General features: G+C 45.4%; 1 protein-coding gene across 2 annotated transcripts in view; it reads right to left on the minus strand.

Moving 5' to 3' along the window:
• Window positions 1-1,672: 1,672 nt before the first annotated feature.
• The window catches only part of CEP104 (centrosomal protein 104), a 33,574-nt gene continuing 19,094 nt past the window's right edge, over window positions 1,673-16,152 (minus strand). For both annotated transcript variants that reach the window (XM_055001866.1, XM_055001867.1), the window contains exons 16-22: window positions 15,253-15,289; window positions 14,449-14,530; window positions 11,973-12,081; window positions 10,767-10,905; window positions 9,754-9,821; window positions 8,943-9,039; window positions 1,673-7,726 (exon numbers count right to left, since the gene is read on the minus strand). In XM_055001866.1, the coding sequence (XP_054857841.1) occupies window positions 7,590-7,726; window positions 8,943-9,039; window positions 9,754-9,821; window positions 10,767-10,905; window positions 11,973-12,081; window positions 14,449-14,530; window positions 15,253-15,289 (669 nt within the window). In that variant the 3' untranslated portion in view covers window positions 1,673-7,589. The remainder of the gene's footprint in view (window positions 7,727-8,942; window positions 9,040-9,753; window positions 9,822-10,766; window positions 10,906-11,972; window positions 12,082-14,448; window positions 14,531-15,252; window positions 15,290-16,152) is intronic.

Here is a 16,152-nt window from a genome sequence, read left to right on the forward strand (position 1 = left end):
CTGCAGGTCCTGACGCGCTATCCTTGTTACCGTATGGTGGAAACGCTCTAGCTCTGGTACCTAAGAGCTAGGCTCCTTTTCCCGAGTTCGGTTGCCAATCTCTAGGTGGTGGCTGGAGATCTCCTGGAATTATAGCTCCCCAGGCTTCACCCCCTAGTACACTCACTGAATTACTCAAAACATATTTTCAAGTGGGTAGCCTTGCTGGTCTGCAGTAGAACAGCAGGATTTGAGGCCAGCAGCACTACAGAGACCAACATGATTTTCAGAGAGCCGGAGTTCCCTTCTTCAGGTATCTTCAGAAAGCTTTGACTCTCAAAAGCTTATACCCTGAAAATCTTGTTGGTCTCTACGGTGCCACTGGACTCAAATCCTGCTGTCAAAAAACATTCCCCGCCCCAATAATCGTAACTATTTAAGAGCATACCCTATAACAAAACAAGAAACTTATCAAAAGGTGATTTTGCTCCAAAAAAAGTATTCATTAAAAAACAAAAAAACTGATAAGAGAAGCGTTCAAGACTACCAGGGTGTTCTGAGTGAACAGAGAACAATTAATCCCACAGGTGCGAAGGTGGCTTTAAAACAAAAAGGGTAAGGAAAACTTAAAGGACAATAACTCTAAGAAGTCTCAGTTCTCTTTTGACAATTCCACACACGGGCGACTGGTGCTGCAATGGTGTTTAAAATTTTAAAGAACACCACAAATCAGGCCTGAAACAATATGGAGGACAACACAGAAAACACTGGAACAGCGTCTGAACTCTCCATAACCAGAGACAAAATAGAGCCCAGGAAAGGATTGGAATGGAACTCTGGATCTCAAAGAATGACTGGCCACATGGCAGAAGTGGAACACCTAGGCTGTCCAGTCTTATTCCAAATATCAGTGCATAAACTCTTCCCTGTGTAGTTTTTGGGATACAGCAATGATGAACAAATTAAAAAGAAAGGGGAGGAGACATGTAAAAGGACTACTCAAGAGGCAGCAGAGTAAGGCTAATGCTGGTTGGCTGCGTCAAAAGATTCTCCTAAAAATATTAACTTAAAAACTACAAGCAAAGTGTGAGTGAGGGGGCTGATGGGCTCTAAAGACCATCTTCGGAAGCTGAACTCTCCCAGCGCAACTAACAATCTGCAAAGCCTTAAATAGCTTATCTGGTTCAAAATTAATAATAAAAAATAAAAAAATAGCTTATCTGGGACTGGCTCCAGTGTAATGTTTACATATATATATATAGTCTTCCACCATTGACCTACGTTGCCCACTTTTGCATGTAAGTGTCAACAGCTTTCCATGGAGTCAGGTAGACACACATCTTTCCCTACACTTATCTCCTGAAGATCTTTAACTACAGATACCAGGGACTGAACTTGGCACTTTCTGCATGCAAAACAGGTGCCTTACCTCTTCCCCTAATTTATTATCTTCAAGACTGACTAAGTGTGAGCATGAACATGCCCTCAAGTGCCACTTTAGAACCTCAAGGGCACACAGAGGTGTTCTCAGTTGTTCCCTGTAGTTTTGAAACTCCCTCTGGAGACTCACCAAAGCCTGAGCTTGTGTTTCTTCCAGAATCAGTGGGTTTTAACTCGAATGTTGAGTGGCTAATGTCGAACAGCCTCTAAATCAAAATCAACCCCCACCCTCAAAACAATACATTAAGTTCACTCTAGTTGAAATATAGACTTTTATTATCAGAGAAAAGCAGTACAAACATGATCTAAGGTAACAAAAGAGGCATTTGCTGAACTCTGGAATCAGCACTGCTGCTATCCAGCAAATTGTCCCTTTGTACATTTTGTTCAAACCACACAAGGGCTGTGTTGCACCTGCACCAGCTGTCGTCCCAGCTGAAGATGACAATGGAGCCACAGGTGGGTAGAAAGTGCCAGGCAAAATGGAGAAACCTCGCTACCTGGCACAAGCATGTGCCGCGTACACCTCAGGAGGCCTTTCTACACAGCAAACTTGTTACTGCAAACACACTGCCATCTCTTAGAGATGGGCCAATAAATTTAGCCAAGATTGCCACGGGTGGGAAATGTCACCAAAGACAGGTTCCCAACCCTAATTTCCTGAATGCGTATGAAGAGTGAGGCATTTTAAGGGACAAAATAGCAGATGGGAAGTGTTGCCCCCTTGTATCGCCTGGCACTACCTCCCACCTTTCCCCATTGCCTGGTTGTGGTCAAAATAGAGGTGGTGGTAGCGGTGGAGATGGCTGGAAGAGGGGGAAATAGGTGGGCAGGGGATGGCTTAAGACCTCCCTGCCACTTCTCCCCTGAAAATGCCCCCTCTGCCCCCATTCCTATCATACATTTCCTGATGCAACATGGAGTTAAACCAGCAAAGCGGAGTGCTCTCTCAGGAACGGGGAGCAGGGGAATCACCTTCTGTGAGCCATCTGCCTCTTGCAATGATACCCTCTCCCCACAGCACCTGCCCATTTGGAGATGGCCATGCTTTCATGGGACAGGACTGAGGATTTTAAGAGATACAGGTACAAGAATAGGCAAAGAAAACGTCTTGTAAAGAAAGTATTGGAGGGTGTGCGTGTGCGAGAGTGAGAGAGAGAACACCCACCAGCCAGTAGGCAATGGAGCTGCTACACTGCCTTCTCCCTCTGACCAAAACGCAGCAGATGTTGGATGTTTTCCAAAGCAGCTGCTACAAGTGATGTTGGGCTGGGGAGAGAATGGAGGCAGCTTCTCCTTGCTTCCCTGACTGGGGGGTGAAAGAGGTAAGACTGCTCTGCCCCACACAGTTACGTCCTGTGGAATGGAAACATATACTTTAGTGAGTACCTTGAGATAATGTGTACATGTTCGGGCACAGATATGTGCAGGGATATACAACTCAAGTGGCACATGCAGCCCCCCACCATCAATAACAAGGGCTCTGAGGGCACCAAACTGTCTTCTGGCTTGCTAAGCATGTAGCCCAAACCTAGGAGAGAAAATGAGGCAGCCCAACACCAACAATAAAGAGAAAACCCCTGCAGGACCAATGCAAAGGTCCATCCAGCCTAGCATCCATCTTCCCAACAACAACCAGCCAGGTGCCTCTGACAAGCCCCTGAGTTTTGGTCACCCTCTGTCAGGGGTATCCAGTGTTCGGTATTCTGAAATACAAGAAGGTTCCACTGGACCATTATGGCAAACGGCAATTTAGACCTCTCCCCTCCTCGGACTTTTCTCACCTATGGTTCCATCTGCCTAGACTTGTGGCCACCTCCCTGCTCGTGGTAGTGAAATGAGTTATGCCCCAACACTTCTCCTACTCCTTAAAAGTTATGTAATTAGGGAGGCTTACAGTCCCTGGGGATACTTTGGTGCTATGCTTGGGGCTGTATTTCTAAATCAGTTACCTTTTACCTTGATCTAATGAGGTAAGGTGACGCAAATATCCCCCAAAGAGCTGTGAAGCTGAAGGCAAGCTACCCATAAGACTTTATTAAAGTTGACTGCTGGGTATGAACTATTATTTTTAACCCAGCAGAACTGCTCCTCACCCTAAATGGAAACATGTAAGTATCCTAAAGCCACAATCCTACATATGCTTAACTTGGGATTCAGCCCCATCAAACTTGGAGGGACTTACTACCAAATAAACCTCAGGTGCTTCCTGGTGACACCCACAAAGATATTTGTTTTCTTACTACCTGTGTACAAGGAGCTAGCTTGATAAGAATGCTAATAGTGTGATATATAGTGCAAGTATCTATCATGTACCATCAAGAAACTCAAATCACAATTCCAAGCCAGGTGAGACACTATGTCAGTTCACACATGAAAGGGTTCTAGTACAACTGCGGAAGGAACTAGAAATTGATAGAAATCAGAGCTTTAAAAAAACACCAGAAAATGATCTAGGAAAAATCTACCTAGGGAAAGTAACAGTTTGGGGAAACATTGGAGTGTTTCATGAGAGGGGCCATGAAACTGGGATCTCACAAGACTCTTAATACAGTGCTGTAGTCCCCACAGAAGTCTGTCCCCATCAACAATATCCTACTATTTCTGCTTGGAGATGAGCCCAATTTAGCAAGCCTCTCTGAGCAATTTTCATTCACGGTTGTTTTACAGATATTAATAATTGTTTCTCATTCTCTCTGTGGTCAGCCACGACCGCTGTGAATCAATGGTTTGCGACGGAAAACACAGCGCTGTTCATTCTGAAGGCAAAACTGCTCTCATTGTTGAGTGTTTGATTTTATTCTTTTTTAACAAAAATCATCATAAAAGTAGACTTTCTCTGCAACGTGGAAAGCAGCATTTAATTTTTCTGCCTCTCCCACATTTATAATTCATAAAAACTGTGGAGAGGACAGGAATTAATCACGTGAGAAGCAGAAAAGGGAGAAATTTTAAAAGGGTGAGACGACAATAGGGGGAAACACTGGAGGGCACTAGGCTGCCAAGGACGTCATTTGGATTCTCTGTTCAAACTAACGTGGAAGTACCCCATAGTCTGGATTCTCAAAAACAAATGAGTGCTCAAACGGCATCAATACTGGAAGAAAAAGGCTGTTTCGTAGTAGCACCCATGTTTAGGACTGGGCTGCAAAAACCATTCCCAAGAATATTTATGACACTGTGTAACACTAAAGATAGGAAGCCTAACAAATCTTGGATGGTTCCGACAATTGCCTTTAATAGTCCCTGATGACGAACATGTGTTGAGGAACGTATTATTACCAAACTGCTAAAAGGGGCTTTTTTTACACAGCATGTTTTTCTGCTGATGCAATGCATCAGCAACAGGCTTTCCAGATGGCTTGATTCCCTGCATTTTCCCTGTCCCTGTGGTGGCCATTCTGGACTTTCGGGCCCACACAGGAGCCATCCCAGCTTTGCTTTGATCTTTTCTAAAATGTTGCAGCAAAACAGGTTGAGGAAAGATTGGAGAAAAACCTGAGAGGTGCACAAATGTACCATGATGCTGTTGGGAAGTGGAGAGGGGAAAAATCCCACTCCTCAACACCACTGACCTAGGGCAGATAACCTGTGTGGAAAAGCCTTGAACATTAAGCTTCTCTTTTAGATGCATCCAGCTATTGGTCCCTTGGGTGGAGAAGGCTCAACGGAGCATGGATTTCCTTCTCAGCAAGATCATCCCCAAGGTAAGGGTGCCCTGGGATGCTCTGACACAGTCTACGCTACAGCCCCAGGGGAACGACAGCAGCATCACCACTGCCTAGAAAGCAAGGCCCCAACCATGACCCCAATTGTGCAAAAGGGAGCCAGGGAACTTGCCACTCATTTTATTCCAAGGGGGGGGGAGCACCAAACCCTACTGTCTATATTCTGAAAGCATGGTAAACACTGTACTAAGCAGTCGTGCTCTCCAGCAGCACTCTGTTTGGTATGCTGAAGCATTCTGTGTAATTCAAAAGCCTACTGATTACAACTGCAGCTCTGACACATCCTGTAAGACTGAAAACAAAGGGGAAATAAGCAAAAAGTTATCGGAGCTATTAAGAGAGGTGTAATAATTAGTAATAAATTTAGTAAATAGATATTTTACTCCTCAATGTGAATATTTAAAAAAACATTACTTGAAATATTTATTACATCTCTCTTCAGTGCCTCTCCTTCAGTCCCTTCCAGTTTTCCACCGGTGCAGCACTTTGGTTTTCCTCCACAACTACACAACAAACCACAAAAGAGCTTTTATCAAAGCTGTCAATTGGCTCATCCTTTCAAAGGTGGGGGAAGGAAGACGGAAGGACGACGACGACTGCCTTTTCACAATGTGATTAGCATCCTCTGCTGGTTCAGGTTTCCCCAGTAATTAAATGCACAATTTCATTAGATTTCTGCACTCAAGCGACCCTTTCCACACAGACTTGTTTGCCAAGGAACATCTGTGTATAACCAAGGACTACGGGGTGAGCTTTAGGGCTCAGTTCCTGTGGCCCACTGAGCAGCATCGTTGCCCTGCGTGAACAGAGAGGAGACCAGAACATGCTCTGCATGCTCCTTTATTTATTTGTATTTAATTTAAAACATTTGGTAGCCGCTTTTCTACTTCACTACTACTACGACAGCTGAAATGCTCCTTAATGGCGAACAAGCTGCACTGAGGTGGCTGGCACAGATGCTTTTTTATAGTCCAAAGTATCCATGCTGAAACCACTGAGCGACATGCGCTGGCGTGAGAGGAAGCCCTAGAGAGGCTGGGATATCCCCTTTGGAACCAGAAGTCTGCTTTTTAAAAAAACCTGGCCTTGTCAATGCTGCAGCGCCGGCCGGTTCCATTTTAAACAGAACCGTGAGAAGTGCATGAGACAGTCTCAGCTCCCTTCTCTGCTTCCCTACTATATTGTTGGGGCAACAGGATTGTCTCTTGCGCATCACGTTTTAAATGTTCGATTCTCTGACGTGTGTCTAAAAGCCAATGTGCTGAATAAATTGATTCGTTGTCTATTGTGAACTGTGGACTGGAATCGATTGCCTCTTGTGCTCTGTGGGCTGGGATGCTTATTTGCTCCTCTATGAGCAGACATGGTTCCAGGTGTAGCTTTTGTGGGACTGTGCCAGTTCACTCTACAGGTGGCGGTGGTGGGGGGTTAAGTGTTTGAACCCCTCCCCAATTAAAAAAAATCCCATTTTTTTGTCGATCCTAAGGCAAAGGAAAATGCTACGCATGCTACTTTTGTACTCAAAGATTCAAACCCGAGCACCCCTCCCCAAAAGCTGAAATGACACAGCCCAGCCAAAATCTGCACCACGTGAATGCTCCAGTGTTGAGTTCAGAGGCTGATCTTAACTGAAACTTCAAAAATGTTTAGTTGTTATGTCTCTGACTGATCCTGGGAGGGGCCAATGGCATGACAAGACAAGAGAAAGGAAACATGAGAGGGTGTGGAGATGCAGTCCACGAGCAACAGCCCTGATTGTCTAGCTTGTGGTGTTTAGATCCACACGTGCATCTGGCATGTCTAGTTTAAACAGGGAAGAAAGCTGGCCCTGCCACCAGGGCACCTGTGTCAGGTGACGATTTACAGGTGCCATTAAAGAGAGGAGAGGGGGAGGGAGACCAAACAGCAGCACCTGGCAGATCACCCTAGGGGAAGGTCTCTGCCTTGGGAATGCATCGCAATTACAAATCAGAGTGTCATGGGAAAACTGTTAGAATTAGGATAAGAAGACTGTGATAAACGCCACCGAAACATGGCAGCCCAGATAGAACACTGTTTTTGCAAACGGGCCTTCAGCTTAAGAGAAAATGAACCTGAGGCTTGAGAAAGACAAAGGCCTGCTTCCACTTCCCTGCTTTGGCCTGCAAGAAGGATGGGAAGTTACTGGGTACCTTGAAAACCAGGGGGAGCAGCTGGCATTGGGCAATAGTGGCCCTGCAGGCATGACGCTCCTGGAACGGCACAGAGTTTTCAATGCACAGCCTCCCATATGTGAACAGCAGCATGGGTGGATGCAATCCCTGGGGCAGAGAGGACCAGCCAATCATAGCCAAAAAAATCATAAATAGAGAGAGAGCTGACTGGTTAAGAACGAGGTGAAGGAGTTGCCATCACTTGCCAAGTAGAATTTCAGAGCCAGGTAGAGGAAAGAAGAGATTCACGTCATCGCTTTGCATACGTTCTGCCAGTGCTTTTATTCAAGCCTCCTCGTGGGGTGGGGATCTTGCTTCCAACCAAAGGGGAGCGGAGCTTTGTTCCAGCTGGCCCTGAACTGTTCAGCACTGGTCCCGCAGGCCTGCCTGTGATTAAAAGGATCAACAGTGAGATGCATGAGCTTGAGAGAGGTGCCTCTTCAGAACCCAACATGGGTTTCATTAAGACCTGGAATCTTGTGTGGTCAAACAAACAGGCATCCCGAGAACCTCTGCTTTCCATTTTTACAAAAAAGGGCACTGTGGTAATGCCACACATACGGAGTAAAAAATTTTGGCTCTGGACAGGGGCAGCTGGAAAGGCCCACCTGATGAGGCGAGGAAGACTCCTACTTTCCTGGCTTTCTGCAAACGATGCAAAACCAAATTATTCAAGAGGGCTTCTCTACACAGGTAACTGGGCTTTACTTTAACCAATTCAGTCAGAAGGATACTTAGGTAAAGGGTTAGGGACTAGGGCCTGTACTACACGTGTAGTTCATACTGCTTGTTGCTGCAAGTAGGGTCCTAATATACATTTTTTTGCATTATTTAATGTGCCGAGTTAATACGTCTTCTTTTCTTTCGGTTCCGTTTTCAGATTTCTGGTTGGTTCCAGATGTCTACAATCCATATTCTATAGCATTCTTTATTGGATGTCTCATCCTGTTGATTACATTGACTTACTTTGTGTAATCCGCCTTGAGCCCCAGAAAATAAAAAACGTTGGCCTTTTTAAAAAAAACTTCCATTTCCTGGCAAAGACCAGCCTGGCAACAGGCTACCATTTGAAGACCTTTAGGGTAACCTAAAGTTACATAATTTCACAGTAATGTCTCTGGTTGGTAGCAAATTTGTTTTTCCAACCTGGTGGATGTGATCTTCACCACTTCCTGTAACTGGAGGCACATCTGTATGTCCACCATATATAATAACACGAAAGAAGTCTGCCTTATCTACTCCACAAAACCAGCTTACAGTATTATTGATCTTCGCCAGCATTAAAGGTGTGAAATGCTTAAATTTCTTAAGCACTGCATTTATATCCTACCTTTCTATCATCAGGAAACCCAAAGTAGGTTAGATATTATTGGGGGAGAGTGTCTATGTCCAGCTACTTAACAGATACCCAGACCTGCTTTGCTTCAAATTGCCTCCACCTCATTACTTCACGGTAGTTTTGACATAATCCGTGTGCTAAGATATGGACCCACAGCCTCAACATCTAGTGTGGATATTCGCAGAGAGGTAGGATCTAAACATTTTCAGTGACTCAATGAGCAAATGACCCTAGAAGGCAAGAAACAAAAAGGGGACACCATACCGGCAACTGACTGTGATGGCAAGCTCTTATTCAAGGAGGGCACCCGTCTCAGGTTCATGCGGCAGCCGTCTTTGCCCATCAGATGCACCTTCCAGGCCTGTGAGTGAAAGGTGAAACAGATTTGGATTGGCGCATAGGACAGTCCAACAATACAAGGGATTTATGTGAAAGAAAGCTGGGTTCAGGGCTTGACGCGGCCAAGGATCTGGAGGGTTCTCAGCTGACACGCAACACAAGAGAGAACTGCGCCCTTTTTTCTTTCTGGCACATGCCACTCTGGTTTCCCAGGAAGACAGGCATCTCCAAAAGAAGAAGGTGCCATGATTTTTCAGACTCCTAATCTTCCAGTCTTTGCTATGTTTGCCCTCAAAACAATGCTGTAAATTAGATCACCAATCTTTTTCTGGCCACTTTGGATTTTTCTGCCCACTTTGGACAATGCTGTATTTTAATATTTTATACCCGCCAATTTTAATTGTTTGATATGCTGTTTTAATGTTTTTATAATGTTTTTATTGTTTTAAGCTGTTGTTAAACTGCCCTGAGCTCGTCTGACGGGGCGGGCGGTCTAGAAATGCGATTAAATAAATAAATAAATAATAAAAGATGGATGCTACCTGCATGGCCAAAGGGCTCTTGTCAGGTGCTTTGGCTAGTTTTCTACCTCCCTTTTCAGGCAACGAATTGCTTGATGGTGTTGGGACCTGCCCCACAAGCCCAGGAGGCGTTGTTAGATGTTGCAGTAAAAGGGTATCTTAAAGAAAGCAGCTTTTCCACTGTCCTGCCCTCTAAATAGGGAATTTGTTCTCACCTCCTCTCCAGGAGTGAAATTTTCATGGCACAATGGACAGTGATTGGCCACTTTCTCAGGTTTGGCAGCTGGAAAGAAGAGGAAGAGGAGTTAGAGAGATGTGAAAAATCTATCAACACCTGTTGTTTTGCGCTTACATCTAAAGCAGGTGGCTTATTTTTATTAAAAAGCAGAGGCTGTCACTGCTACTGTGACCTCCTCAATAGGGGATAAAGGCTCAGCTAACAACCCCTTTCCTTGTATCCCTCACACAATGGATGACTGTGGATGTCTCCAGGTTCTCCACTGATTCTTCCATCTCAGCACCGACTTGAGTTTATCCAGCAGAGAGTGATTTCATCAAAGTGCTCTTTCTAGGAAACCCTCAGTGCTTAATATATGAAGTTATTGAAGTTCAATGTGCCCAGCAAAAACCCACAGAGGTGGGTAAGGGAAAAACACTCAATTAAAAAAAAAATCGTGGTTAATACTTATGTTGCAGACCTAACTTCCAAATCCGACACCAGCTTCCCATAAAAGCTCCTAGTAGTAAGCTAACACATCAGCACAAAGGCTCTGTTAAAGCCAGTTATCGGACTGTTTGCTTTATGCAGGTAGGCTTTTTTAATTACATGAGGAGCACTACGAAATACTGTCCTCTTCGCTCAGTTTGAAGCAATACCATCAATAATTCGACCACTTTGTTTTTGGAAAAAGTACGTGGATCGCCTCTTAGGCTCCTCAAGAATAGCAATATTCTGTTCTTACAGTTCCTTGCTCTTTGGAAGGTTTGGATTCTTCGGAGATCATGAGAGTCTCCATGAATGAAACACTGAATATTATTCTTCAATTTGACCACCCATCGCACATGTGCATGCAAAGAGATTTAAAGGAGTACGCAGCAATGAGTAACAGTGTCAGGGTGATGATGAGCGGCCTGGCCAGCCCTTCAGTTGGGCAACAGCTTCCCAGACTGAAACTCTTGGCTATCGGACTGCACTGCTCCTCGATGCTTCCAAGGCCGGGCCACTTACGGTTGCATGCTTTCCCCTTGACGTGTCTGGGCAGCTCGTCCTTAGGCAGGGCTTCGCTGCAGCGGGAACACTTGCCGAAGTTGTCCTTCTTGTCACACTCGGTGATCAAGTGCTCAGTCAAGCTGGCAATCTCTACAACCTGCGCCCAGAAGAAGAAAAAATATCAAAAAAGCGCATCAGACCTGAGTTGAACTCCAGATCAGTCTTGCAGGGAAGCAGAAGCGCTCCTTGCACATGGTACAGCAGTTGCAGCAGGTCCTATTCATGTGGTCCTGGGATTAGTGGGACTGTGTAACTTGCCCTCTTTTGCCAAGACTGGTTTCTTTGCTCACTTTGTCATCCCAGCCATCTGGTTAACTATGTTGGAGCACAAGGGAGGCAATGGCCTCTAAAGGAGGACACAGACAATAGCTAAAGAGTTTGTTTTTTGTCCTTCTCAGGTGAGGCTTCTAAAGCAAGTCAAAGTGAGGGGTAAAAGAAGCATTGCTTCTCATGGAGTCCACAGTCGTTTCTTTCTGTTCCGCTATTGCCTTGGTCACATCTGCTTGCCACTTTTTGTCCTGTTCTTCCAAGGAACTCAGGGCAGCGTACGTGCTTCTTTTCTCTCCGTTTTATCTTTACCAACAACACTGTGAGGTAGGTCAAGCTGAGATAGAGAACGACTAACTCAAAATTACCCAAGTGTGCTTCAGTGGTTGAGGGCCTATTTGCATGTTACTAAGTCCTCAGCTCAGGTTGCTGTGTAAATTTTCAAATGAGATGCAAGTTGCAAGTCCTTGCTGGGGACACTATTCCGAGACATGAGGGGTGCATATGTCAGCTTTGGATCAGGACCACGGAGTGCAGGGAGGGGATGCTTAAAAGCCTTTCCTCTGGGTCATTTTCCAACCTGAAATACCCCTGGAGGTGCTGCTATTTCTCCCACTGGAGGCTCTCACTGGAAACTGATGGGGTGCATACAGGTTCCTCCACCAGGACAAACAGAACCTGTGTGGCCAATCTGGTTAGCCCCTCTGCCATATTAAAAAAAGCTCACTGGGTGATTGTGTCCTTTATTCTTTCTCAGCCTATTCTAGCTCACATTGAAAGGATAAAACAAGGAAGAGACAGCCATATTCGCAGCCCACAGCTTCCTGGAGGGTATGCTGTAACGAAAAAGCCCTCTTAAATTTTCCTGGAAGCCTGGCAGAAGGGCAAAGGCCTCACCTGCTTGCAGTGATCGCATCTTGTTAACATGGGGCAGTGTTTCCAGTAGTGGAGATCCAGACCTTCCTCTGTGAACGATTCGTCTCTTTCACCGCAGAAAATACAGAGGCTGGAGAGGAGGAAAGACAAGGTGGAGGTCAAATCACACCAACGGCAAGGGCTAGAGACACGCGTCTTTCTCCCTCTTTAGAACACTAACTCAAGACGTTCCATTCCTACCCTTCCTTCCCTCTGGACCAAATCTCTCTTTCCCTGTCAAGGAGACTCGCATAAAAATGTTTGCAGAGCATATGAAATAGAAGACTGCAAATAAGACAAACTGATAATAACCATGCAGCCAATGTGTGCACATCTAAAGGTGACGTTTGTGAAATCCATGACGAATGCAGAAACGGGAGCAGAATATCCAACGGCTTGTTTCTCCAATTCACCTGCCTAGGAAGGCCAAGTTTCAGCAAGGGCTAGCTGTCCTTTTCTGGGTTTCCTGCATGGGGTATCTGTAATCCACAGACCAATCTAAAATGAAACTGGGGAGGGGGTGCAGAGAGATAAGAAACAATCTCTCTTTCACTTGATTTGCTTTTTAGGGGTTAAAAAATGAATATTTTTTCCTCTCTCCCCTTATGTAAAATATAAATCCCTGTCAAGTAAGAACAGGTCGTTTATTTGTAACTGAGCATCATCTGTGGAGTGACAGTACTGGGTTCTGCACCTGTGGCAGGATGCCATTAAGAACTGTCTAAAGCTAAGCTTCAGTAAAGCATAGGCCATGGCATGCTGGATCTGCATTTATGCCCATAGCCTTAGCAAAAGAGGCAGCAGTTGTGCCCCTCACAGACTGGGCAATCTGTTGCCGTCCCAAAGTGGGCTGCTGTGCCATAAGTGTGTGGTCCAGTGGAAAAGCCTCAAGAATAGAAAAAAGGAAGAAGACTGGAGAAGAGGTAGGGCTTTTTTTCAGCTGGAACGCAGTGGAACGGAGTTCCGGAACCTCTTGAAAATGGTCACATGGCCGGGGGCCCCGCCCCCTGATCTCCAGACAGTGGGGAGTTTAGATTGCCCTCTGCACTGATGGCGCGGAGGGCAATCTAAACTCCACTCTGTCTGGAGATCGGGGGCAGGGCCACCAGCCATGTGACCATTTTCTCCAAGGACAACCTACTGAGTTCCACCACCTCTTTTCCCAGAAAAAAAGCCCTGAGAAGAGGTATAAATTTAAGGTAAGATAGCCAGGTTCATGAAACTCAAGGAGAAAGTTCCCCAACCAGGTAACCACCATGGCAGTCAAAGGAGAACAGAGTGGGAAGTGGCAGCTCCACCTCTCGAAAGACTGCTCTGCAGTATTATCTGCCTTGAGTGGGGAGGTGCGGGCAGCCAGCATTTTTCTGGAAAGCAGAGGTCCATCTGTCGCTAGAACTCAGGTAGCCGCTTTCCATGCTTATCACTGGCGTAGATCTGAAACTACACGGGACAGCCTGCATTAGTATTCAAAACTGAGCCAGCGCTCCAGCTTCTCATTGCAGATCTCCATGAATTTTCTAGTGCCTGAGGAAGGATCTTCTACCTTCTCCAGCTTTTCTGAGAGCTGGAGACGGGAAGAGACCACTTCTATACCTTTTCTGGGTTGTCTTAGTCAGTGCTTGTATGTTAATCAAAGGAACCTGATGGCTCTTGTCACATACTGATGCTCGCTTCTCTAAAAATAAACACGGTTTTGAAACAGAGCGTGACCACTGGAAGAACATTTCTCTGTCATAAATAATCTAGCGTTAACACAAAAAAGCTGCTATTTTGACTAATAATGGAGCCTGATCATTGCTTCTCATAGTGCCCATTCTTGGATTTTTCAGACCCATCAGAGTTTTGTCTTGTTAAAACGGTGTGATGATGTCAAAATTGATTTGCTCAGCCTTGAACCCCCCGCCCCCAACCACACATGATGCTTTATTCAATAGTATGAGCTGATAAGCCAATTTAAAAAGAGAATTCTGGTGGCCTTACTGGATTTGGCTCCCTAGTGGCAAATGGCCACATTTTTGCAAGATTTACTTGATGTCCATTTCTTCTGGCTCACTTTTCTCATGTAGAACCTTCGATCCAGTGAAGTAGTCATGGATCTGTATTATTTTTTCCAACTAGTTTTGGCTTACCTCCAGAGGTTGCATGCTATTTGTGCTTACCTTTTGCCAACAATGTTGTTATTGGTTGTTGGGGGTTTTCCGGGCTGTATTGCCGTGGTCTTGGCATTGTAGTTCCTGACGTTTCGCCAGCAGCTCTCAGTGGACACTGAGATCTCTCAGTGGACACTGAGAGATCTCTGTCTTTTGGTGCTACACCTCTGAAGATGCCAGCCACAGCTGCTGGCGAAACGTCAGGAACTACAATGCCAAGACCACGGCAATACAGCCCGGAAAACCCCCAACAACCATCGTTCTCCGGCCGTGAAAGCCTTCGACAATACAATGTTGTTATTACTTACTTGTCAAGGTAATTTGCAACTGAAGAATGATCATCAGGGATCTCTGTTGTTGCAGGCAAGGGGGCTTTTTTGGTGAGTTCTCCTTTTTAAAAAGAAAGCATTTTGTAAAACCACTTTATAATGGATCCTTACCAATAGGGTGCACTCTTTGTTTTTTGTGGATCTCTCACTTTCCCAGAACAGCAGCAGCAATAACAAAAATCAAATGTACAAGTACAGGAGATGTAACTGGCTGGGAAGCACTACAAATTTGTTAGGGGCTTTAAAACAGAGGCTGGACATCCATCTGTCAGGGATGCTGTAATGAAGCATGCCCTGTTCTAAGTAGGAAGCTGGACTAGATGATTCTAGGGCTCCCTATCAACTCTACAGTTCTATTGCATGAGCCAAGATGCTTAGAGAATTGGACTTAAATCAAGGATGGTTTTGGAGAGTGCAGTCAAATCATAGCTGACTTATAGAGGGCCCTGCTGGGGTTTTCAAGGCAAGAGACTAACGGAGGTGGTTTGCCATTCTGTAACTCAGGTCTTCCTTGGAGGTCTCCTGTCCAATGATTAACCAAGCCAACCCTGCTTAGGTTCCTAGGTCTGATGAGATCAGGCTTACCTGGGCTATCCAGGTTAGAGCAAATCAAGGATATGCAGATCCAAATCCACACTCAACAACCACAAAACTCGCGGTGTCACTTTAGGGCCCCTTCCCCCCACCCTCCTTAGTGCCCACAAACTTGAATACAATACCATGTTTATTCTATATCCCTTCACAAATATTCTATATCTGACAAGAACATTTTTAAAAACCTACCTTGATTCTTGGACTTCTGTAAATCATTTTCTTTTTCCTTAAAAAAAACCAAAACCAAAAGGTAAGTTTCCAAATCCAGATCCCCTACTGAGCTATACAAGCTGCCACCACTCAGCAGGGGAGCATTTTTATTTTACGTCATTAATATCCTGCCCTTCTCCCCAGCGGGGACCCAAAACAGGTCCAATTCATCATCACAACAACCCTGCAAGCTAGGTCAGGCTCAGAGTGTGTGACTGGCCCGAGGTCACTCAACGAGCTTCCATGGCACAGTGCAGATCTGAGACTGTCCTAGTCTGACAATTTAGTCGCTACACCATGCTGCTTTAGATGCTCAATCCCTGGCATCTCTGGTTCAATAGATCTTGGGGAGAAGGGCTGGGAAAGGCTGCATCCTTGGGGAGCCTCTGCCATCCAGTGTTCCCTAAATCAACGATAGCCACCAATGTTTTCTGGATTACGAACTGAAGAAACAGAGATATAAAATTTGCCTCTGCTTTTCCCAACATGATGGGTGAGCATTTGGCTTGTAATGGCAGGACAGCCCAGTCAATAATGCCTCTGAGTCAGTCAAGGCTTGGGACTTTCTGGCCAATGGAGATGCTGCCGGGATTCCTGCCAGCACAGACTATGCTGCACAGCTCTGGTGCACCTCTGGTCCCTTGAGAGGTGGTGTTGCTCATATACCAGCAAAGAAAGCTAAGATCAGTGCTGCAGGAGGGATCCCTGGCAGGATGGGAACAGAGTGCTAGATGCATCCAATGCTGTAGCTCAAGGCAAACGTTAGACCTTCTGATAGCATACAGTTTGAGAATCAAGGAAATAAGACAGTTCTGGGATAGAGGATCCCATTTCAGTTTATAAAACCTTCATATTATCCATGTGCAAACATGGGAGGGA

This window comes from Eublepharis macularius, chromosome 17 (genome assembly GCF_028583425.1).
Source record: "Eublepharis macularius isolate TG4126 chromosome 17, MPM_Emac_v1.0, whole genome shotgun sequence".
NCBI lineage: Eukaryota > Metazoa > Chordata > Lepidosauria > Squamata > Eublepharidae > Eublepharis > Eublepharis macularius.